This window comes from Dasypus novemcinctus, chromosome 6 (assembly GCF_030445035.2).
Source record: "Dasypus novemcinctus isolate mDasNov1 chromosome 6, mDasNov1.1.hap2, whole genome shotgun sequence".
Taxonomy (NCBI): Eukaryota; Metazoa; Chordata; class Mammalia; order Cingulata; family Dasypodidae; genus Dasypus; species Dasypus novemcinctus.
Window position 1 is genome coordinate 23834441 of NC_080678.1, and position 24173 is coordinate 23858613.

The following is a 24173-nucleotide window of genomic DNA, read 5'->3' on the forward strand; positions in this document are numbered from 1 at the left end:
TGCCTACTAGCCATCCTCGAGTCCCCTCTCACACGGCAGGGTGAAAAACGGCAGCTTCCTTTCTCTGTGTCTCTCTGTCTTCCAGTAAGAAGGTAGGGATTCAACCTGGGCCCTGCCTCACTGATAACAGTCCAATCGAAAGGGCCTCACATGCACAGGAATGGACTAGTTCAAGCACATAATATTTTTCTTTTTGGGATTCGTACAACTTCAAACTGTCACAACTACTAAATATAAAGAGTAATTTTTTGTTTTACTCCAACTCCCAAAAACATTAACACATTTTCTCAACTTTGTCTTGATGAATTTCTCTTAAATAGTGGCCCCTATTACTGCTTGTCCTCAGTTTACCTTAGAACACATGAGCAGTGCGTATGTTTTTTTGGCTACTGTCGATTCATGCTTGGGACTGTACATTGCATATATGTGGGACCACCTTTTCCTCTAGCAATGGGGTCGTATGATGAGATCCTGCGTGTCCTCATTTCTTGGTGCTGTGGCACCAACCCGAGAGGTTCAGGGTTAAGAGGAGAAACAAAAACCTGAACTGAGAAGGTACTGTGGTTGAGAATCAATTACTCTGTTGGGCCTAGGAAGTTCCAAGTGCCAGAGACAAGATGGTTTGGGACTAAGGGAAGTATGGAGGGCCGCCTGAAACAGCCCAGATGTCCTTTATTAAAGAGAAGCATTGATAAAGCTTGTCTTACACTTCTGGGTCTCTGTCACAACAGCAGATATCAAAACAACTGAGAGCCAGCCTCTAAGAACTTATCAGCAGGCGGATCATCAGGCCCAGGCCGTCTTGTGAAGGCAGAGCTCTCTCCTCTAGGGCCTTCCCCAACATTGGCAGTCCGCTGACCTGGGCTTCAGGGCTGCCCACTGCACACAGAGGAGCCCAGCCCAGCTCTGAGTGGTGGCGCTAGAGCTGGGGCCCACATCCACCAGGCCCTGCTCCAGCACGGCTGTGAGGAGAGCCGGTGGAGGGCTCCCTGGCCTTGCTGGACTGCTGTTCTCTGCAGCCAGCTTGATATTCTCCACAGACAAGGGTGTCCTGGCCAGCCTGGAGCAGAAGCTGAAGGAAATCGATGAGGAGTGCAGGCTCGAGGAGAGCAGGCGCGTGGACCTCGAGCTCAGCATCGTAGAGGTGAAGGACAACCTGAAGAAGGCCGAGGCCGGGCCCGTGACACTGGGCACCACAGTGGACACCACCCACCTGGAGAACGCAAGCCCCCGAGTGAGTGCCGGGAGCCGTGGTTCCTCGGAGCCGCTTGCCGGGCCTGCCAGGCAGGGGCTGGGGGAAGTGGGTCCTATCTCCTTCCCTCCCACTCAGCTCTTGCTCTCCTCCTGTAACCACAGCCCAAAGCTGCCACCCCTACCCTTGCCCCAGACTGTGCTCCAGTCAACTCTGCTACAGCGCTCAAGAACAGACCCCTTTCGGTCATGGTCACAGGCAAAGGCTCCGTCCTCCAGAAAGCCAAGGTAAGCAAGTGGTCCCTCCTGGCCTCCTTCAGGGCCACCAGAGGACACCAAAACGTTAGCTGAGGGGGCACCCCTCTTAGGATCCAGGTGGCCCTTTGCTGCTTTTGGCACCAGCTCCGAGTAAGGGCTCTACCCTTAGCAGGAAGTGACAACAGCGGGCCTGGCTGTGCAGGGCCTGTGGCTCAGTCCTTGGCACTGGCCAACCAGAAAGGCCAGTACTTGCTTCAAGTGTCCTTATCAATAAGCCTGAGGCCACTTCAATCCTTGAACCACCCACTGCCCACTTATCAGTAGATTCCAGGGGAGAGCTGCAGTTCAGGGCCAGACTGTGACTGAGGAGTTATCAAATCAAAAAGCCAGTGATTCTTAAGGACTTCTGCCATTGAAACAAAAGAAACAAATTCACACAGGTGATGTGATTTGCCCACAGTTGCCCAGCCAGCTAGTGGCAAAGGCTCAGCAAGGAGTAAACAGGGAACAGATGCTATTACTGGGTTTTTCCCTGAGGGCTAGATGAAAATGTTGTTAATCCTTTACTCATTTGTACAATAAAGAACATGCCTAGAGCTGCCTTTGTTTTTGGCAAACTACCAATTATTTCTGTCTTGCTTGCCTGTTAGAGATATTTTGAGGCACCTGCACCAATGACTGTTAAATCCACAATGGAATGTGTGGCACATGAATCACTACTCCCTCACTGCCATGGCAGAGACATCACTAATCACTTGCCGCACAGCCTCAAAATCTCTTAATAGATGCTCTGAGCAGTGATGAATAGTCAAATGGAGTTGGCACAAGGGTTGCAACATACTTGCCATTCCTACTCCTAACTGCTTCTATGCTTAAAATTTTCTTATATTTTTCTATGCATATAAAGGTTGCTAAGGAGAATAACTGTTCTTTTTTTGGGGGGGGTGGGGATGCTGGTGTTTGTATGGTATCCTAGGAATGGGAGAAGAAAGGAGCAAGTTAGGAAACAAGCTTCATCTAAAGGCTGTCATATGAATATGGACCTTGGTGACAATCCTGCTGCACTAAAGTCTTCGTTAAAGCAGCAACTCTGTGAAAGGGTGAGTCTGTTTAGAAGGAGAAGCATGGACCAGCGTACTATGAATGAAAAGTTTTGGATAAGAGGAGGCTCCGTCCCTTTTCAGAGCGAAGAGAGATACTACAACAAGAAAAAAGGCTTCTTTGGAGACCTAACTATTGGATGTAAACAAGAACACTGTTGTATTGTTCTGTACTTCATCAGTTGTCTCACCAGGATTTTGAAGTAGTGGAAAGCTTCTGACATTGAAACTTTGGAAAAGAAATCAAGGTAGCAGAGCCCCGCCCCACTGGTCACGTGCCTTTGGTGACCAAGAAGACCTAAACTCCTGACCATCATCTCTTATTTAATACTTAGCAGTGTGTGGGGTTAAACCATCCTTGCTTTTAAGTTTGTACTCTCCAATCGTAGTAGGACCAACTCAATCTTTGGGGATTTTGTGTCCCATTTTGTCGACACAACCTGTGTAAAAACTATGACATGCTTTTATAGGAGGAAATATTTGGGACCAACCTGAGGAACTCTTCCCTTTAAGTACTTTTTTTTTTCAGCCTAGCACCGGCCTGAATTAACTACTTTTAAAGAAAATTGTAAGTGATGCTGTATTACATAGGAAAAAATGTTTGAGTCTAGTGAAAAGCATCTTTTGAGATTTAACTGACTTTTTATATTACCATAGAAAAAAATTACCCTTTGTTTACAGATTCAATCCTGTGGCCAGGCCCTTTCCAAGAAAAAAAAATGGTGAATTTTGGTTAGGGTGGTCTCCTCTTGAAATTGGTAATACTATTCTTTGAGCTGCCCCTGTCTTCCCTTTGATGACATTTTTTAGAAACATGGATCGAAACATTTCATCTTTGCCTCATTTCTTGGGTTCTATAACTCTGGTTCCTGAGAACTAAAGGTTATTTTGATTCTTACTGTCTTTCTAATCCAAGGGCATTTATTTCCTTTGTCATAAATACTTGGTAACCCTTTACCAAGTGGCAAGTCAAACTTTTTTAAAAATAAAATTTTAACTGAATTTTGGATTTTCCTTGTATTTCATGAATGACCTGGGGCAGGGCCTGGTGGGCTTCAAGGCAAAGTTTTGGAATATGTGCAGCAAAAACTGGCAGAACTACAATTTAAAACCCTAGCAGGAGGCTTCAGGGGTAAAGCTGGAAAGAAGATTTTAATAGCATATTTAACAATTGTACCAAATACACAAGAAACATCTACTAAAGATGGGCAATCAATACTCTTAGAATTTAAACATGCTCCTAACTAATTCTTTGAGAAAAGAAAAATACTTGGAGGTGGCCTGAGTAATCATTAAGGAATGTCATAGCATAAATGTGTTTAAAAAGTAACAAAACCAAAAGCTAGCAATATTAAATAACAGAACTTTTCAAGAGGGCTTAAGGACATATACCAACAAGATTGTTTAATTACAAGAAAATACTACGAATATAGCAGTTTGTAAATTTGGGGAATATGTACTTTCCATTTTGTAAAGCTAATATAACTGATACCAAAAATCCACATCATTTTTGGATATAGACGAAAACAAATTTAAATACGTATAAATGAAATTCAGCAGCGTAAATAAAGGATAATGGATTATGATCAAGTAGTTTATCAAAGGTGCAAAGATGGTTCAATAATTGCCAATATACCAATGGATAATCTACCACATTTTGTAACAAATACTCTTAATAATCCAGGTAAACAAAATAAGCATTCTTAACCTGATAATCTTTTACCACATTTAATGGTGAATTAAATCCCATATCAAGAACCAGAGAAGATTATCCGCTATCAACGTTATTTTTTAACAGTACTCTGGAGGTCCTAGACAATGCAGAACAACAAGAAATAGAAGCAAGTAGTATAAAATGTCAAAAGGGAAAGACAAAGTAGTCATTATTAATATCTTTTGAGAAAATGTGGCAAAATGATAAGTTGGCAAATCTTAGTAGCTGACATTGTTTTGCATTATTTTTGCAATTGTCCTATAAGCTTGAAATTATTTCAAAATAAAAAGTTAAAAAAGAAACCTGAAAATTAAAAAACAAAACAAAACAAAAAACACAACTATTAGAACCTGAGCATTCAGCAGAGTGGCTGGAATCAGGATCATCCAGAGAAAATAGCTTGAGATTTATGAACTACCTTATGTATTACTTATATAATTAAATCTAATTTCAGACAAAAGGAAACAGTGTGGCTAGTTAGTAATCTCCTCTGCTGCTAGTGAGGCACTGAAAAAGTCTGAGCTATTCAGTGGCATCTGGCCTGAGATGCCAGCTCCAAAACATAGAAACAGTGAAGGCCTTTAAGATGCAAGCCCAGGGCCCAATGTTCTTGTTGTTTTGTAAAGTCCAAGCAATTCAAATGAGGCGTCCAAATATCATCCCTCAACAATACAAAGAGCCTAACTTATAAGATGCCAAAATTCTATTAAAGACAGTAAAGCCACATAAATTCTGTGACATCACTGATTGGTATTTGCTGGGTGAGCATGACCCTGCTGTTGTCTTCTGTTAAGGACAACATAATAGAAATGAAAATATCCCTAGGACATAAACATTTGTCATCTTCAATGATTATGTGGTGATGGCTCTTCAAGCACTTTTATAGCAGCAGAAATCCTGGAAGTTCTTAAAGCTGAGTAGTAGTTAAATCAAAGTAGCCTTGAAATTTTGTATATAAAATATTACGTTAAAGTATCTATGTTAGAAATGAAAATTATGGTAAAGTCTATGGATTGACATCGGAGTGCTATAAAGGTTTCTACTGAAAAACCAACTCTAAACAGCACAACCAAGGGGAAGAGATGCTGCTTAAACTGCAGGGGGAAGTAGGTACCTAGTGTGCGAGAAAATATTCCAAGTATGTCTCTTCGTCATATAGGTATCTATATATCCCTGTTAAATAAATAACAAACCGTATCTCTTGAAATGTTACTTTTAAATCAACAAAAGCCTAAACAGCCTAAAATCTATGCTTAAAAAGGCAAAAACTCTGTTTCTATGTCCTATATTTGTTGAATTTTAAGAATTCTAACTTCTTGCCCCAATAAAAGGAAAGCATTCAACAAACACCCCACAAACAGCCCCTCCTAAGTGAACTCTAGAGGAAGACCCTCCCAGGGAATGCTGATTCCAGCCCAATTTTAGATACACACCCTGCCCCTCCCCCACAGTCAAACGAGCTCCAGTTAATTGGTCAGATTCCATTCTGGGCCCTTACCAAGGCTCCCACACACAGATTCACATACCAGAATAAGACACAAATGTCACTCAAGCCCCCCTTTTCAAACTACACGTGAATACATTCAGGACTTCTCTGGGCAAGTTCTTGTCCACAGCTTTTCATCTTGCAGTGCCATGGTTTCAGTGGTCCACACTGCACTCTGGCGAACTCCTTCTGGCAGGGGCTGCTGTCTCAACAACTTCCTGTTTAGTATTTTTTGCAGGCAAAGTGAGCCTCAAATAGGCCATCAAATTTCTCTGGAGTCTCCAGTTCCTTTATCGATGGCAGATGTGCGACAAAGGATAGAAAATAAATACTTACTTACAGATAGATGTCATCATCATCAGTGGGTGGAATTAGCTGCTACCATTGTCCCTGAACAGCGCTGTCTGCAACTAGAACAGCTCCCTGAATGGGGGTGGTGACAGAGCCACCATCCTGGTGCTCTCAGCGCCCAGCAGGCCCCCGCTGCCTCCCTGCAGGCACTTGACGGGAGCCCCGTGCCTTAGGGGCATCTCCTCTCAAGACCCCTGGGGAAAGAAATTAACTGTGAGGACAGGCCTGCCTGAGGCCCCTTCTCAACCAACCAGCTGCCCCTTCAGGCCTCCGCGTGTCCTGCTCTTACCCCACAATCCAACCCTCTTGGCAGAAGACCCTAGCTGAGCGCCCTTCGGACCCACTCCCTGGCCGTAGGAAGCCACTCTGCTGGTAGCTGGAAACCCCAGGCAGCAACCAGACTGGGCAGCTGGTTGCGGCTGCTCTAACTTTCGATGCATGACCACGAACCACGAGCGGGCCCTTTGCACAGCCCAGCAGTTGTTCTTCACTCCCTCCTCTGTCGTCTCTTAGGGACGTCACATCATCTCTCAAGCCACCAGCCCCTCCCCATCCTCACTCTCCACTGCTGACCATTCTTCCCTCATCACTGAATGGACACTTAAAAGAAACTCCTGCCGGCTCCCACCATCACGCTACCCCCAGCCCTCTTACATATCACTCTAGATCACCTGGGTCCCTAACTGCAGCCTCCCTCAAGCTGCATGTTAGTCCAGGGCTCAGCAAACTTTCTGTAAAGTTCCAGAAAGTTAATATTTTAGACTTTGCAGGACGTTTGGTCTCCGTCAAAACTACTCAACTCTGCCACGTAATGGACGATATGAAAACAGTGGACGCTGCTTTGTCCCAACAAAAGTTCTATTTTCAAAACAGGTGGCAGGTCAGATTTGGCCAGTGGGCTGTAGTTGGTGGACCCCTGCGTTAAAGCAATCACATCTCACCTACCCCAGCAATTCTCCCCTTTCCTGCAGCAGCCATGTTCTCATCAGCCTACAAACACGCAGCTATTTCTGCCATCTTAAAAACAGCAAAACCAAAACCTCTCTTGCTCCCTTAAGCTCCTTCCTGAAATATCCGCTTCATCTCTCCTTTCCTTTTCAGCAAAACTCCTGGAGAGTTCTCAGTATTCCTGGTCTCCATTTTTCTCTCTGGAGCCATCTAAGATGAGGCTTTAGCCCCAATCACTTACATCAAAACTCCTATCAAGGCAATGATGACTTCTCGGTTGCTAAATCCCAGAGGTCCATTCCCATTCCTCATCTTACCTGACCCCTCAGCAGTGTTCAGCCCAGGTGATCAGTCCCTTCTCCTGAAACCTAGCTTCCATTTATCTCCCAGGATAACATTGTCCTGGTTTCTTCCCACCTCACCAGCCATTCCTGTCTCCTTCGCTGGTCCTTCAACTTTGACCTCTAGCATGGGAGTATCCCAGGGCTCAGCTCTCTTCTCTACAGACAGTCTTGTTTTAGCTGCTTGCATTTTTTTTAAAAGATTTTTTTCTCTCCCCTCCCCCCACCGCCATTGTCTGCTCTCTGTATCCATTCGCTGTGTGTTCTTCTGTGTCTACCAGTATTATCAGGTGGCACCGGGAAACTGCATCTCTTTTTTTGTTGCATCATCTTGCTGTATCAGCTCTCCGTGTGTACGGCACCACTCCTGGGCGTGCTGCACTTTTTTCACATGGGGCAGCTCTCCTTGCTGGGCGCACTCCTTGCGCATAGGGTTCCCCTACGCGGGGGACACCCCTGCATGGCACGGCACTCCTTGTGCATGGCAGCACTGTGCGTGGGCCAGCTCGCCACCTGGGTCAGGAGGCCCTGGGTTTGAACCCTGGACCTCCCATGTGGTAGACAGATGCTCCATCAGTTGAGCCACATCTACTTCCCAGCTGCTTGCATTTAATCCTATGTCTTTATATAGGATCAGTAAATTGATGATTCCCAAATCACTATCTTGGCCCAAGCCTTCCCTGAACTCCAGATGTGTACACCCCATTGCCTGATGTCTCCATTTGGACATCCAATGGGCACCTTACATCCAAAGCTGAGTTCCAGATCTCTGCACAGCAAACCCTGTCTGCTCTACCTTAACTCAAACCCTGACTCCAGCCACTCTGCACCTTCCTGATCCAAACCCCATTGTCACCTGCTCCCTGGATGGCTGCAACTGTCATCTTGCCCTTGCGCCCTGGAACCTACCCCCAGCACAGAGGTCCTGTCGCTCTCTGGGGCAGAGCTCTGGTGGCCCCATCTGACTGCGAATGGGGTCCTCAGTGGCCTGAAGACTCTACCTGGCTGGCCTCCTCTACCTTTCTGGCCTCATCACCTGCTCCACTCCCCTTAGCACACTCCACTTCAGGCAGACTCCTGCTCGCGGGTTTCGCACTGGCCTTTCCCTCCGCTTACCATGCTTTTCCCCCAGATACCCTTCTGGCTTAGTTCCTGGACTCCCTTTGGGTCCTTACTCAAGTTCAACCTCGCCAGGGAGGCCTTCCCTGGTAACCTACCTAAAACTTGAACCCTTCCCACATACACACCTGAGCCTCCTGGTTGACACTTTTCTCGAAGGCATTGAGTACCATCTAATATGTATTGTACTTATCTTGCTTACTGTCTGCCTTCCCTACTAGAATGTAAGCACCGAGGGCAGAGACTTGTCCCTTTGTTGATGGCTATGTTCTCAACTCCTAGGACAACACCTGGGATGTAGGAGGCACTCACTAAATGTCTCATGAGGGAATGAGCAAACGACTGGTTCCTTACACTCAATGAATGCCCCAGCAGCCACCTTCAGCTGGGTTTGGCAGGCCTGAGACATGCCCCCACCCCCTCACGCAGTCCACACACCCAGAGCAGATCTACACTTACGGCTCTCGCAGTGGGGGCCCCCCCAGCCGCCTCGGCACTCGCAGCGGTAGCTCCCGCGCTGCAGGACACAGCTGCCCTCGTTCATGCATGGGCTGGGCTTGCAGAGACTGACCGGCCGCTTGGCTTCTACGAAGGAGAATATGCCCCCCCCAGCCTGGATCAGACCCAGGGGGGCCCGACCCTAAGTCAGCCCTGGACAGAGGCAAGGCCACGGGAATAGGTGTCTCTCCTGCCTTAGTGTCCCCTAGGCCCTCAAGTGGCAAGTTAGCACAGTTGGTTCTCCATTCTACACAGCTAGGTGAAAAAGACCGAGTGCCCCAGTTTCCCCACATGCACACGGGGCCTCTCCAATGCTGTGCACGTGGCAGTGTTTACTGTGCTGGTCGCCATGGGCTTCTGAAAAGGCAGCAAGGGGCTCACGAGCAGAGGACGCCTCGGACCCCGGCTGGCCTCTCATTCATTACCCAGAGGGGTGTCAGACAGCCTGGGATCCTTAGAGCCTTGGGGACATGTGGTTACCCCAAGCATGTCCTCAGTTTAAATGGTGTATATAAATCCTCAACTTGGGAAACGGACTTTGGCCCAGTGGTTAGGGCGTCCGTCTACCATATGGGAGGTCCGCGGTTCAAACCCCAGGCCTCCTTGACCCGTGTGGAGCTGGCCCATGCGCAGTGCTGATGCGCGCAAGGAGTGCCCTGCCACGCAAGGGTGTCCCCCGTGTGGGGGAGCCCCACGCGCAAGGAGTGTGCCCGTGAGGAAAGCCGCCCAGCGTGAAAAGAAAGAGCAGCCTGCCCAGGAATGGTGCCGCCCACACTTCCCGTGCCGCTGACGACAACAGAAGCGGACAAAGAAACAAGACCCAGCAAATGGACACCAAGAACAGACAACCAGGGGAGGGGGGGAAATTAAATAAATAAATAAATCTTTAAAAAAAAAAAATCCTCAACTTGGAGCAGAAGGAATCTGTTAGTCAAATTCTCAGCACATTTAACATCAAATGGGGAATGGGTATGCCCCCCACGGAGCGCGTGTGCGCGTAGGACTTAGCACAGAACTGAGCACACGGAAAGTTCTCCATAGATGGGGGGAGCTACTGTCTTCTTTATGATGCACATGAAGGCACAGGCGGAGGTGCCCAGGCTGAGGGCCCCCTCTGGAATTCCAGCTTGCGGTTCTCCCTCTGGGGGCCCAGGCTGAAGCCCCCCCTTTTTAAGCTGCCCTGAAGGGTGTGGACTGGCCTACTCACCCCTGCATAGCCACTCGATGAGCGCGTCCTGGTGGTACCTCAGGTCTCCGTAGGCCGCCACGTGGAGAAGGGAGTCCCGGGGACCTGCAAGCCTCCGCAGTGCCTCCCTCAGGACTGGCCCCACCCCTACAGCCAAGACGGAGACCCCATTGGTCCTCAGCTTCTGAGCAGGGATGGCTGCGTCCTCTGCCCCCATCCCCCCCGTGAGCACCACCACGGCCTTGGGGACACCAGGCCGGGCGCCCTTCTGGACGGTCATCACCCTGTCGTAGATGTGCAGCAGGGCTGTGCCGGCCGAGCCCACCCCACCCAGGTAGGGGGCCTGGCTCATCGCCCGCAGCACCGCAGCGCGGGTGAGATGAGTGTCCAGCCCGAAGACCGTCTGGACTCGGCTGCCATACACCACCAGCCCGATCTGCGTCACGTCAGGGTTCACATCAAACTGGAGGGCGCAGCTCCTCACGAAGCTCTGCATCTGAGCAAAATGCTCCGGCCCCACCGAGGCCGAGGCATCCAGCATGAAGACGAGGTCCAGGGACCGTGCCTGGCAGCCTGCGGGGGGCAGAAAGGAAGGGGGGCCTCTGTGGGCAGAGTCTGCGGGCAGAGCCCCTCGCCTGGGCCGGGCAGTGGGGACTGCTCTGGACGGGCAGAGGCCCGGGCCAGCCAGCTGCTGTGCACCTGCTGCAGAAGCCACCCTCCTGCCTCCTAGAGCACCCCTCCCCAAGAAGAGCAGCAGATGCCCAGCTGGGCCACCTGGAAGCTGGGTGTGGCCATGCGTCTAAGCTCTACCCAACTTAGACATCACAGTTTCCAATGAGATTGGAAGTAAAGGTACAACTTCCAAGTTACATCTCAGGAAAGGAAGGTGCCTGCCTCCTGCTTTCCCTCTCGCCCCTTCCTGCTGGGCTGAGAAACGGTGACTCAGACCTCGAGGTGGCATCCAGGAGATGCCCAGGCCACCCTCCAACCCTGGCCCACTCGCCTCTGAACTGTCATATGAGAGAAAGAAACTCCTGTGTGTCGAAGCCATTGAGTTTTGGGGTCCCTTTTTGACAGCATCTTCCCTATACCCTCAGCATCCCATTGTTGAGCACCCACCATGGGCCACGCAGTAGTCTAGTTGTATATGGACAAAATGGGCTGCTGCCTGCCCTCAGGGGGCTGACAGTCTACGGGGAGACAGACATCCAACAAATACAGCATTGCCAATGCTGTGAACAGCTGTGGAGGAAGAGAGCGGGGTGCTCTGAGAGACACCAATGGGGCTGTGCACTTAGACTTGGGGGGTTGGGTAGGACTTCCCTGGGGGGGTGATGCTTCGGCTAAGGACTGAGCAGGTGGGGCAAAAGGAAAGGCCTCTGTGGCCTGCAGGGGCCAGATCATAGGCAGCTCCCAGAAGCCAGGTGAAGAAGCTTGGGTCTTATTCTAGGTGCAACAGGGAGTTGCTGAAGGGTTTAAATAGCATGTACAAGAATGTGATGATCCAGCCCGGAGAAGGTCTGAGAAGGTGTCACAACCAAGAGGAGCCCCAGGGGACATGACACTGCAACCCTTTATGGGTTCCTGGAACAGGAAAAGGACATTAGGTAAAGGCCAATGAAATGTGATCAAAGTATGGACTTCAGTTAATAATAACATATCAATACTGGCTCATTAATTGTGACGAATATGCCATATTAATAATGTAAGATGCTAACAAGAGGGAAAACTGGGGAATCGGACTTGGCCCGGTGGTGAGGGCGTCCATCTACCACATGGGAGGTCCGTGGTTCAAACCCCAGGCCTCCTTGACCCGTGTGGAGCTGGCCCAAGCGCAGTGCTGATGTGCACGAGTGCCCTGTCACTCAGGGGTGTCCCCCCCCCCCGCGTAGGGGAGCCCCACGCGCAAGGAGTGCGCCCCGTAAGGAGAGCCGCCCAGCGCGAAAGAAAGCGCAGCCTGCCCAGGAATGGTGCTGCACACACGGAGAGCTGACGCAGCAAAATGACGGAACAAAAAGAGACACAGATTCCTGTGCCGCTGACAACAGAAGCAGACAAAGACGACGCAGCAAACGGACACAGAGAACAGACAACCAGGGTGGGGGGGGGGGGGAGAGGAGAGAAATAAATAAATCTTTAAAAAAAAAAAAAGAGGGAAAACTGGGTGTGGGCTATGAGAACTCTCTGTCCTACTGTCAACAATGTTTCTATAAATCTAAAGCCATTCTAAAATTAAAAGTTAATAGAGAAAAACCACCTATTGGAGGGGCCGGGTGGGGGTGTGCAGGCCAACCCCTGCTCCCCCCTTACAGGAGGGAAGTCCACTCACCTTGACCAGAATCCTAACAGGGGGCTCCACACACAGCTTCCCTCCTCCTACCTCTCTGAGGGAGAAATCAGGAAGCCGCGCGGAGGCTGGGTTTCAGCTACTACACCTGCGGCCACCAGCGGGCCCCTGCCTCCCGCACCTTCAGAACATCTACTCCAGGGGCGCTGCCCAGAGTTCTGCACAGCACATTCCAATAGCAGGTCGTGAAATCAACTCCACGGGTTGTGCAACAGAGTAGAAGAGATAACTATCAGGATGCACCCCAGGTAGAGAGGATAAGTACCATTTCATGAGATGTTAATTTCAAGTGTGGGTGGGAGGTGGGCACAGGTGTGCAGGGGATGCATTTCTTTCTGTGGCTTGCCATTAAAGAAGTTGGAAAGTCACTGTGATGGTCTGAAGCTCTATATACCCAAGAAAAGTATGTTCTTAAAGTTAGTCCATTCCTGTGGCTGTGGACCCGCTGTCGATAGGATCTTTTGGTGAGTAGGATCTTAAGGTAGAACCTACCTCGTTCAGAGTGGGTCTTAATCCTTTTAATGGAGTCCTTTATAAGAGAGTGGAATTCAGAGAAGGAGAAAGAAAGCCACAGAAAGCAAATGAAACCCAGGAGAAAAGGAAGAGACCAGCAGAGTCGCCATGTGCCAAGCCATGTGGCAGAGGAACCAAGGATCGCCAGCAGCCAGTCTTCGGGAACAAGATGTCATCTTAATTTTGCCTTGATTTGGACATTTTCATGGCCTCAGCACTGTCAGCTTGTAAGCTAATAAATTCCCATTAGCAAACTATACAGCCACTTCTCTAGAGCAGTTTAGTAGACTGCTAAGATTCAGAGCTCCTTGTTAATAGTAACAATAAATAATATTAAAAAGCAGCTGCCAAAATTTACTGAGTGCTTACTATATACTAAGGCTATATATCGTTTATCTTAATCCTCATTTATGAAACAAAACAAAAAAACATTTTTAGTCCCATTTTACAGACAAGGAAACTGAAAGTTACTGGCCACGTGGCTGGTCCACATGGTTTCGGCCCACTGATCAGCTGGCCGCTGGATCTGGCATCACGGCCCACAGCTGGTACATGGGCCAGGACCTTACCTGGCTGCTGCCGGCTGCACAGCTTCCTCTGCAGTGTGGGGATCTGGCCGAAGAGATCCTGAGGGTCTGTGTGGACCAGAACGTGCTTGGGGCTGCCCGTGAGTAACTCCAGCTCTGCCCGCACAGCCTCGCTGCCCACGCCCAGCAGCAGCAGCTCCCGGGACTTCGCGTAACGGGCTGCACCAGCCACCTCATCCTGGGAGCGTGCGCCGGCGAGCAGGACGACCACCCTGCGGGGACGGTCCTGGCCCGTCCCGGCGGTGCTCCCAAAGCCGCGCTCTGCCACCTGCCGCAAGGCATGGCCCGTCAGGGTGGGGCCTCCGCTGAAGGGGATGCTGTCGAGGCTCCGGACCAGGGCCGGCACGTCCTGGTACTCCCCCACGGGCACCGCCACCACCAGCTCCCGGCCGAATCGGGCCACCCCCACGCGGGCCCTGGAGTCCTCGCTCAGCACAGCTTGCACAAACCGCTTCACAAAGGCCTTGGCCCGCAGGAAGCCCTCCGGGGTGGCGCCCGCCGAGCTGTCCAGCAGGAAGAGCACGTCGATTCTGCACTCAAGGCTCAGCTTCGGGGCTGCTGGAGTCACAGCAACACCCACCGTCAGGCTGGGGCCACCGGGAGCGTGCAGACCCTGCCCCACCTGAGATGCCCCACCCCAACCCAGGGGGTGGGCAGACACTGAGGCTCCAGGGGCTTCAGTGGCCAGTGCCCACCTCGGAGGAACTGACAGAGCTAGATGGGGAGCTCTCGCTCCTGACTCTCGGAAAGGGTCCCCAGCCAACCACTCATTTTTTAAAAATCTCTATTTTTAAGTTAGTGCTTTATGTGCACCATTTGAGAAATCTTTGTCTACTTCAAGATCCTATAGATCGTCATTGTTTTGTTCTACAAGTTCCAGTGCTTTGCCTTTTACATTTAGATCTATAATCCACTTGGAATTGATTTTGTGCAGGTTGTGAGGGGGGGTGTGTCAATTTTATTTTGCCATATGGATCTCCAATTGACCCAGCACCAAAATTTTTTTCAGTTATTACCTAACAATCCCCTACTATGGGCCATGCATGTTGCTAAGCCCTTACGTCCATACTCCCATTTTCAAGTCCTGACTACCCGAGGACATAAAGCCTGTGATAATCTTCATTTCACACCTTTAAAGCCCAAAGGGTTGGGGGTTCCTGCTCTTCTTCCGGGACCCAGAGTCAGGCTGGCTCCAGCCACCAGATGCGTTCAGAGATGCTCAGACATCAGCAGCAGTCATTTAAAAGCCAGTAAAGGGAAACGGACTTTGGCCCAGTGGTTAGGGCGTCCGTCTACCACATGGGAGGCCCGCGGTTCAAGCCCCGGGCCTCCTTGACCCGTGTGGAGCTGGCCCATGCGCAGTGCTGATGCGCGCAAGGAGTGCCGCGCCACGCAGGGTGTCCCCCGCGTAGGGGAGCCCCACGCGCAAGGAGTGCACCCATAAGGAGAGCCGCCCAGCGCGAAGGAGGGAGCAGCCTGCCCAGGAATGGCGCCGCCCACACTTCCCGTGCCGCTGCCGACAACAGAAGCGGACAAAGAAACAAGAAACAAGACGCAGCAAAAAGACACAGAAAACAGACAACCGGGGGAGGGGAGGGAAATAAATAAATAAAAATAAATCTTTAAAAAAAAATAAAATAAAATAAAAAAATAAAAGCCAGTAAAAGGGGCCACTGTCCTACCCAGAGCTTCACCACCTGATCGCTTATTCCAGGGATAAAGTCAGACCAGGGGTGTATCTGGAAGGGAGGTTTCTACCCAGTACTTAGGAGGGTGGGAGGCGAGAAGGGGAGCCCAGGCTCTACCCAAAGTTCAGTAGTCTGAGAAGTTTCACGCATACGCACCGCAGCGAGCCTCCCCTCCAAACGCCGGCGGGCAGATGCAGTGGTACTTGTCCAACCCTTCCGACACACACGTGCCTCCATTCCCGCAGGGTTGCGAGTCACAGGGACCTGTCACAGAGATGCCCACCCAGCACCAAGCAGTCAGCACAGAGGGCCGAGGCGGCCGGATGGCAGGACGTGGCCCCCTCCCCCAGGAAGCCAGCAGCAACACCTTCGGCAGAGAGGGAAGGAGGCATGGAGGGAGGGGCTGGGGGAAGGACCCTGCGGGGGGCTGGGTAGGGCCCGGGTGAGGACGTGCCGACGGCACCGGGCTCGCTGCCCTGACACTGGGAGCAAATGCCTTTGATAACTTGCGGCCGCCGAGAAGGCCTGGGGGAGCTCCGGGCCACCAGGACAGATGACCAGTGTTGGACCCTGAGTCCCGACAGGCACAACGCTCTCAGAGCATCAAGCTGGCAGCGTGGAGGCCTAAGACCCAGGGAAGGCTGCACTGCTGGCCGTGCCAGCGCCTCACTGAGTCCCACACGCAGCCACTCCCAAGGGCTTCCGCGGGCCGCGTACAGAGCAGTGACGCTTCCGGTCCAGAGTCAGTCTGCCCAGCAAAGGATGGCCTCCTCCATTTAACTGTGGAGGGCACTTAAGCTCTCCAAGCTTCAGTATCCTCATCTACCAAAGGGTGATGATGAGGGATTCATTTCATAGTGTTACCATGAGGATTCAATCAGTCCACAAAAATGAATGAATCCGTGTGCTTCAACGGCACAGAGAAAACACTCCACAATGGGCAGTACGACATTTCATTTTGGATGTGAAGTGCAAATTATGGATAATGCCTATTCAAAGCCGATATTCTACACAGGAAGCCACAGCCTGTGTTGAAACCAGGCCCGTACACCTGCAGTCGATATCTGAGGTACTTAGCCATTTCCTCACCTGCACAATGCAGATAATTGCACATGCCCTCCCTCCCAGGGCTGCAGAGCCCCCACAGGGTCATCATGTCTTCAGGGCACATGTTTTCAAAGGGACTGACAAGCTGCTAAGTGTGGCTATTACTGGGATTGATGGTTTCTGTCCTTTCTGCTTAAAAAATACTAACATGCTATTTGGTAGTCACCTCACTACAATTAAAGACTATGCTTTACAAAGGTGGAAATGATCGAGGCTGACCCGGGGCACCGAGGCCCGTCTTGTTGGCTGGAATATCACGGAAACTGGGGTGGGGGTGAGGGGCTCGTCAACAGCAGCAGCGCCGGTCACAGCGGCCCTAACGGAGCATTTGCTGTTTCCCAAGCCCTGTTACACATGCGAGATCTCATTTCAATGTCACAACAGCCCTAGGCGGCGGGTACTGCAAAAAATATTAAAAAAAAGTATGGATGAGAATGATGAAGGTCGGTACAGAGGAGTCATGCGCTGCCAGTCAGCTGGTTGGGAAGAGCTGGGACTCAAACCCAAGTCGCTGTGGCTCCCAAAGCAGAGCTCCTCAAATGTTCATCTTGGAGCAGAAACAGTCCCACTTTCAGCATCTCCTGTACTTCAGAGGCCAGAGAGGACGGAACTTGAAAACCTTGAAAAGGGATGCTGAGGGCTTCACCGAGCCCCGGGGGCCAGCGCCGCCCTGCTTGCCTGGGACGCCCATGCACTAGGCCTCCGGGGGGACCCAGAGCCCAGGAGCATGGCCTGTGGGGCAGGAGGGGCAGGAGGGACGCTGAGCGCTGCGTACTGATGCTGGCAAGCCCTGTGTCCGTAACTTCAGAGGCGACAGCGCTCTTCCGAGGGGACTATCTTATTAAATCCTCCCTAGGCTCCCCTGCGTGACACCCCCTATCCTGTAGAGCAGGAAACTGGGGATTCCAGGCCCGGCACAAGCATTACCCTGTTTTACAGAGGAGGAAACCAAGGCTCAGGTAACTCTCTGAGTTCTGCACTGGATTTGAGGTCTTTTGCCTACAAAGCTGGGCTCAGTCCGTGCCCTTTGCTTCTTCTCATCACGCCAGGGGCACTGCTTAGGGGGAGACATTCCAAAGCCCCCACTCTGTTTTTAGGGACAAATACCAGTGGGCAAGTGAGGAGTGAGTACAGCACCAGCACATTCTTCTGCCTCCAAGATGGAGTCAAATGCCCCGTCCATCCCTCCTGGAGCCAGTCCTAGCCTTGCCCTCCTTCCAGGACTGTAAGTGCCCCTTTACAAACCCAGCCTGGCCCAGGGAGAGCTGGCAAACCTGAGGCAGGTCGTACCTGGGCAGGTGGTCCTGTGGCAGGTGGCCGGGTGGGTGTGGAACACTCTCCTCCAGCTACAATCAAAGGAAAGAAGATGGTAGAGATCAGAGGTTTAAGGCGAGGGCAGAAATCCAGAAGGCGCTGTTCATACTAAAAGCTGATACAAGAACTCAGTGTGGAAGGGGGGCAAGAGGAACCCTTCAGGAAGGACCTGCTTATTTTCTTTCTTGATTCAATTCCAACTTCTGTCTGCACATATTTAGGGAGTGTCTCAAACTATCTTGAGGCATTTAAAAAAAACAACAACAGAAACTAACGTAAGCCAGCCACCACATTAGAAGTTAGAGAAGCCTATGATCAAAACTCCAGACTGAAAACAGCTTTCTATGGTGAATTATTTTCTGGGGCCTGCACAATGCACCAGGGAAGGGGGCATAGTGGGAATTAGACAACTGGTTTCTGGCTGTGACCCCAGACAAGTTACTTTTCTTCGCTGGTCTTCAGTTCCCTCTTTATACAATACTTCCAGCTGTAGTTTTCAACCACATTCTTCAGATCCCTGGGTCCAGAGAGAAGGGGACTGAGTGGCCAGGTGCCAGCCCTGCCCAGTGCCACAGCCACCGCTCCATCCAAAATGCACTACTTCTATCTGGCCTGTATAACAAACGTCCACAGAAGGCCCTAGAGCTCAAGAGGATTTGCCAACCACCAAACCTGCTGATTTTTAAGGTCCATTTGGGTGCTAAAGCAACAGTCACCATTCCTAGGGTGGCTTGCACATGCCAGTCATTTCCGTCGTTCCAGAGTCTCCACAGCTACCTGCAAAGACAGTTATCTCCATCTTATAGATGAGAAAAGGGTTCCGAGGGTTAAGTTGCCCAAAGTCACATGGTTACAAGAAGGCAGCAGATCTGGGATCCAAACCCCTACCCTGGACTCGAAAGCCCACCACCCCGGCCTCTGAGCCTCGTACCTCCCGCCCCCCGAGACTCTGGGCGAAGGACCCTGGGGCAGCAGGAGAGGTTCCCTGCCCACCTCTTGGTCAGCAGCAGCTCAGGGATGGCCTGCCCTAAGCAGACCCTCCTCTCGGGGCTTTGACAAAGTTCTCCAAAGAGGGCTTCTTCCAACCCCATCCCAGGCTGCCCACCCCAGGGGCAGGCGAACTGGGCTCGTCTCTAGGGCAGGGACCACTCTGGGATAAAACATCCACTTAGGATAAAAGCCAAGTGAATTAAGAACTCAAGGAGTTGTTGGCATAAAAAGTGTACCAAGCTGCCAGCTCATTAAAGAAAAATCTTCCCCTCTAGTGTCTAATTCTAATGACCTCATAAAAGCACAAGTCCTAGCACAGAAGGCTCCAGAGGGCCCACCCTCTCCTCACCCAGCAGGCTTCTACTGGGATGGGTGCAGGGCCCACGCCCTCACCTCCCCCCAGGGCTGGAGTCAAACGCATTCTTGGCAAGGCCTGCCCTGGACTCTTCCTTAAAACTGAAGCGCTACCCCAACCACCCACCTACACCACCCAGTACCAAATTCCTGTGTGATTTTTCTCCTAGCACTTATCAGCGCCGAATAGCTTTGTATTCATTTTGTTTCCTGCCTGCCTCGCCTCCACTGGAAAGGCAGCCTGTGAGAGCAGATTTGTTTCTGAGACAGTCGCACTGCCCCCGGGACCTAGGACAGAGCCGGGGCACAGGAGGCCCTCAGTGAGTATTTCTGGAATGAGGGAATTGATTAAGAGCTGCCTCTGCAGCCAGCATTCTCCCAGCTGGACTCGAGGTCCTTCCACACGTTAACCCCTGTGGCGCTCTCGGCAGCCCTGTAAGATAGGTATTGTTCTCTTCTTCCTTTGTCCAGGAAGAAACAGGCTGTGGGAGGTTCAGAGCTCATTAGTGGTGACACTGGGATTAGAAGCTCAGCAGCCTAACGCCTGAGCTTGAAACCACAAAGTACCCACCTCTGCCAAGCAGCGCCCGCCTCTGGGCTGTCATTCACTGGCTCGGAATGCCCACCCCCACTGCTGGGTTCCCCCGTCTTCCCAGGCTCCACTCAAGCATCCCCTTTTCCAGGATGTCTCCAGGAGAAGAGGCTCCTGCCCAGGGCCCAGGACGCCTCAGGGCAGTCGCTGATCACCTGGTCCCAGCTCTCGTCTGTACCATGAGCGCCTTGTGGGTGGCCAATGAGGAAGGAAAGCATAGGTTCTGAAGAGCCCCTCGAGGTCCCTGGCATGGCCTGCGGGCACTGCCCCTCCAGCCTTTGGACCCCCACAGGCCCAGTCCTCTCGCGTTCCTCTGCCCGCTCATTTCGATTACCGTGGACTGTGCTCTGAGCTCGTGGCTCATTTCAGTGGCCGTGGACCATGCTCCGAGCTCATGGCTCATTTCGGTTGCCGTGGACCGTGCCCTGAGCTTGTGGCTCATTTTGGTCGCTGTGGACCATGCTCTGAGCTCGTGGTTCATTTCGGTCGCCGTGGACTGTGCTCTGAGCTCATGGCTCATTTCGGTCACCGTGGACTGTGCTCTGAGTTTGTGCTCATTCTGGTTGCTGTGGACTGCTCTCTGAGCTCGTGATTCATTTCAATCACCATGGACCGTGCTCTGAGCTCGTGGCTCATTTTGGTCGCCGTGGACTGTGCTCTGAGTTTGTGCTCATTCTGGTCGCTATGGACTGCGCTCTGAGCTCGTGATTCATTTCAATCACCGTGGACCGTGCTCTGAGCTCATGGCTCATTTCAGTCACTGTGGACCATGCTCTGAGCTCGTGGCTGAGGGCGACGATGCAGCCGTCCAAATACCAGCCTGGCCCTGCAGAAGGTCTGTGGCCTGGCCGGGTGAGAGGCATGCTTTGGATGTAGTCTAGATGAAGTGCAGGGGGACGGTCCAGGGCGGTATATTGGCGGGTGGCTGGCTCCCGGGCTCCAGTCTCGAAGAGTCCAGCAGACCCCCAGGCCCCAACACTTAAGGTCTTAAGCCCCTCGCCTCCCTCAGTTCCATAAATGTGGAAACTGGTGTCAGAGGATTCAAGTGACCAGAGTAGTCAGGATCACAAGGCAGACACTAGCCCTGGGAGGACCAGCTCTGGGCCCCCGGCCTGGCTGAGACCTGCCCCCTCGCTCTCTCTGGGTGCCCTGGCAGACCCTGGAACCGAGAGGCTGTGATACTCCCCGTTCCCCAGGACCCTGTCCCCACCCCAGGTGTCCTCTGATCCCCATCACACACACCACGCCCCCAGGAGCTGTTCTCCCTGCAGCTCGTGAGTGCCCAGCCCTGGGGGGCCTCTCCTCACCCCCACCCAGGCTATACCCGGGGCTGGGCTCCCAGCCGTTCAACCAGACCTGTGGACGGGGCAGAGCGCGGCCAGCACGGCGTTGCCGCTTGGCGACCCTCTCCAGCACGGGGCGCTGCCTTCATGCTCCCGGATCGTCTCCAGCGTCCTGCGCGTGCAGGGGAGGGGCTCGACCTTGCAGTCTGTGTCCACGACATACACCGGGCAGGAAAAGACAGGGTTACACCTCCTTCCTCCGACCGCTCCCCGCTGAGCAGCTGCTCCCCGGGCTCTCCCTCTGCCCTCAGCCCTGGCTCAAGCCCCTCTCGGGTCCCTGCTCCGCCCATCTGACATCCAGGCTCAGGGCACTGACTCCGTGCCAGCCCTCGCTCCTCCCACCCTCCCCACGCAGCTCGTACACGGTGTGCACAGGGCACTCCGGTCTCACTGGCATCACTCGGGCCCAAGGCCTCCCTGCACTCCCTTGTGCTGCCAGGGCAGGCAGTGGACTTGGCTCTTCCTCTGAGCAGGGGACAGGCACAGGCACACACAGGTCCCCTGCCAGGCCAGCGCCCACGAGATAAGCTCAGGGCTCCAAGCCCGGACAGGGCTGTGGGAGCAGCGCGCCTCAGGACAGAGGCTGCTGGGCCCGGTCTTCCTGCCTTCCCTTCCTGGGTCCTGACCCCTGGCCTCAGCGACACCCTCTGGACACCTGGGCGGCACCCCGCCTGCCAGCCTGGCAGGTCTTACCTGGAGAGGGGGTGGTGCAGATGGCAGAGCCGCTGAGCGCGCTGAAGAGTCCGTTGGCGGCGTCCTCCGCCTGCTCGGCGAACAGCACGTGCTGCTCCGTGGGCTCGCTGGCCAGCGCCTGCAGCTCCTCCCACCTGCCCCAGGTGAGACGTTACTAAGGCTCGTGGCCCCATGCCCACTCCTCTCCTGTCCACCCAGCTCCCAGACACGAGCACTCTGTGGATGGCACCACCAGCCCACTTAGCCAGAGGCCGCTTAGCTGCCGTCTCCTGTCCAGGACTCAGGTAAGGACCAAGAAGCAAAGCCCAGAAACCTTCGAGGAAGCCCAGATATAGGTCACGATGTGTGCACCTTAAAATTCACCCACTTCCTCAGAGAAGAGCCACACACTCAGAACCTCTGGCTCTTTTTTGAGACCCATCCTAACGAATTTAGGTTTGGTAGCCCATCAGCTGACGAGAAAAAAATTAACAGGGAAGACAACAAAGGAAAGTGGTTCTAGATGACAGCAAGACAGCCAATAAAAATAGCTGGTCATAGAAAGAAAGTACTGAGGAACCAGAAACGGTGGGCGGGAGACCTGAAGGCTTGCAATGAGAGCTGCCCAGAGCATGGAGCCAGCTTCACTGGGCAGCATGTGCCACGGTCAGTGGCCAGGGCAAAAAATGACCTGCGGGACAATGACACTAGTGCATGAAGGGTTAAGTGATGCGGAGAAACCTCTAAGAAGACAAGGCAGCCAGCAATGCACCTGGAATCCAGCCATCAAAACTCCATTCAAATCGACCAAGATTTGGCAATAAGGTAGAAAGTTATTTATAAAATGCCCCTTCTCCTGTGAAGCCAGGAGAACCTGGGATTTCTCCAGCACTTAGGACGGTGCCTCTTATACAGAACAGGCATCCTGGCCTTGCCTTAGCATTACAGCGGCAGGCCTGGGCCGCCCTCTTGGCTCTTTGGCCCAGCGACATTTAAAAGCCCCCAGCAGGAGCTGAGAACCATCAGAGAAGAGGCTCAGGAAAGAGTAAGAAGTAGTTGGGGGGTGCGGTGTGTGACCGAGCCAGAATCCACCATCTCAGATGGAGCTTCCTGTTGCCCACAGCAGAGTCCTCAAACTTGGTGGGCAAGAGAATCCCTGAGGATGGTCAGGAAAACACAGACTGAGGTAAACTGCTCTCGAAATTCTTATTCAGTGCGTCTGGAACCGGGCTCGAGAATGCGCATTTTTCACAAGTTTCCAGGTGATTTCAGTGCTGCCAGGGAGCACACTTTGAGAACCAGTGGCCAACAGTGACCCAGCCTTTTACTGGGAGCAGGGAGAGGCCAGGTGGGCCGGGGAGCCCAAGAGGTGCCCTTAGGGGATTCCTGTGTCTGCCACTGAGGCCTGTGGGATACGAGTCACCGCTCCTTCTCCTGATCAGGTGTGTCTTCGTTTCTCTAGCCCAGGGCTGAGCCAACCGGTGCAGGTCCCCAAATGGTTATCACTAGAACTGACAAGTGCAACTGCTCAAAGCCTTTCGAAACTAGTTGTACAGCAATTTGCCAGTGCCTTTTATGTCTGCTGAATCTCAAACATTTGAACTCACGCTTTATCTTTTTTATTTCATCTTTCTGGTCATTCATTTATATTGTTTTTTCCAAAAGTACCAGTCCATGATAGATTAGGAGAAAAAACTAGCTCTTCACCACAGATAGTTTGAGAAGCACTGCTCCAGCTACTAGGTGGAGAAGAAACCACTGGAACGGAACATGGATTTCCACCATATGGTATATTCCATTTTCACTGTCAAATACTTAGGCAACTGCTATGTTCAAGGAACTCTACTGGGCACTCCATGGGGAGGGGGGTGGACACAGAACCATAAAGCAAAGGGTTTATGTTCCTTATACTTGAGGAGACAAAACAAACAAACAATAAGGAGGCCTTGTTAAATGCCAAAGTACTGGCAATGGCAAAGATGACAAAGATGATGATGATGACACAATCCCGGATATCCCCACTCGATCACAAGGCCCCTTCACTCTACCTTCTTTCTTTTTCCAGCCTCCACAGCTGGTCCTTGATCATCTGCTTTCTGCACTCATACCCCATGTGAGCTCATTCGGCTTTAAAGGCCATCCCCAAATCTGTGCTTGTCCTCACTTCCCTTCTCTAGACTCACAGCCAACTGCCTACTCAACATTCTCCTCAGATGTCTAAGACACACCCCAAATATAATCTGTTTCAAATAGAACTCAATTTTCTTTGCTTCTTCCCCATCTTTCCCATTTCAGGAAATGGGGCCACCACTCATACTATGGCTCCAGCTAAACACCCAGGCATCATCCTTGATTCTTCTCAAACATCCCACATCTAATACAGCAGCCAGTTCACTGTGCTGCCTTCAAAACAGGCTGCTTCCCTAAAGGCTCCATCATCTCCTGTGTGAGCTGCTCCAGTGGCTTCCTAACTC

The 24173-nt window shown here is 51.9% G+C and overlaps 2 protein-coding genes across 20 annotated transcripts in view; one reads left to right on the top strand and one right to left on the bottom strand.

Annotated features, from left to right (window-relative positions):
- AFAP1L2 (actin filament associated protein 1 like 2) overlaps positions 1-3551 on the top strand; it is a 114001-nt gene extending 110450 nt beyond the window's left edge. For all 17 annotated transcript variants that reach the window (XM_023589232.3, XM_058298342.2, XM_058298343.2 and 14 more), the window contains 3 exons: positions 1041-1234; positions 1357-1479; positions 2426-3551. In XM_023589232.3, the coding sequence (XP_023445000.1) occupies positions 1041-1234; positions 1357-1479; positions 2426-2452 (344 nt within the window). In that variant the 3' untranslated portion in view covers positions 2453-3551. The remainder of the gene's footprint in view (positions 1-1040; positions 1235-1356; positions 1480-2425) is intronic.
- Positions 3552-3682: 131 nt separating this feature from the next.
- The window catches only part of VWA2 (von Willebrand factor A domain containing 2), a 54841-nt gene continuing 34350 nt past the window's right edge, over positions 3683-24173 (bottom strand). For 2 of the 3 annotated variants that reach the window (XM_004459887.5, XM_012525689.4), the window contains exons 7-14: positions 21721-21854; positions 21041-21173; positions 17725-17780; positions 15484-15591; positions 13622-14197; positions 10214-10765; positions 8968-9093; positions 3683-6294 (exon numbers count right to left, since the gene is read on the bottom strand). In XM_004459887.5, the coding sequence (XP_004459944.2) occupies positions 6212-6294; positions 8968-9093; positions 10214-10765; positions 13622-14197; positions 15484-15591; positions 17725-17780; positions 21041-21173; positions 21721-21854 (1768 nt within the window). In that variant the 3' untranslated portion in view covers positions 3683-6211. The remainder of the gene's footprint in view (positions 6295-8967; positions 9094-10213; positions 10766-13621; positions 14198-15483; positions 15592-17724; positions 17781-21040; positions 21174-21720; positions 21855-24173) is intronic. The other variant, XM_004459886.4, reaches the window with a different exon arrangement.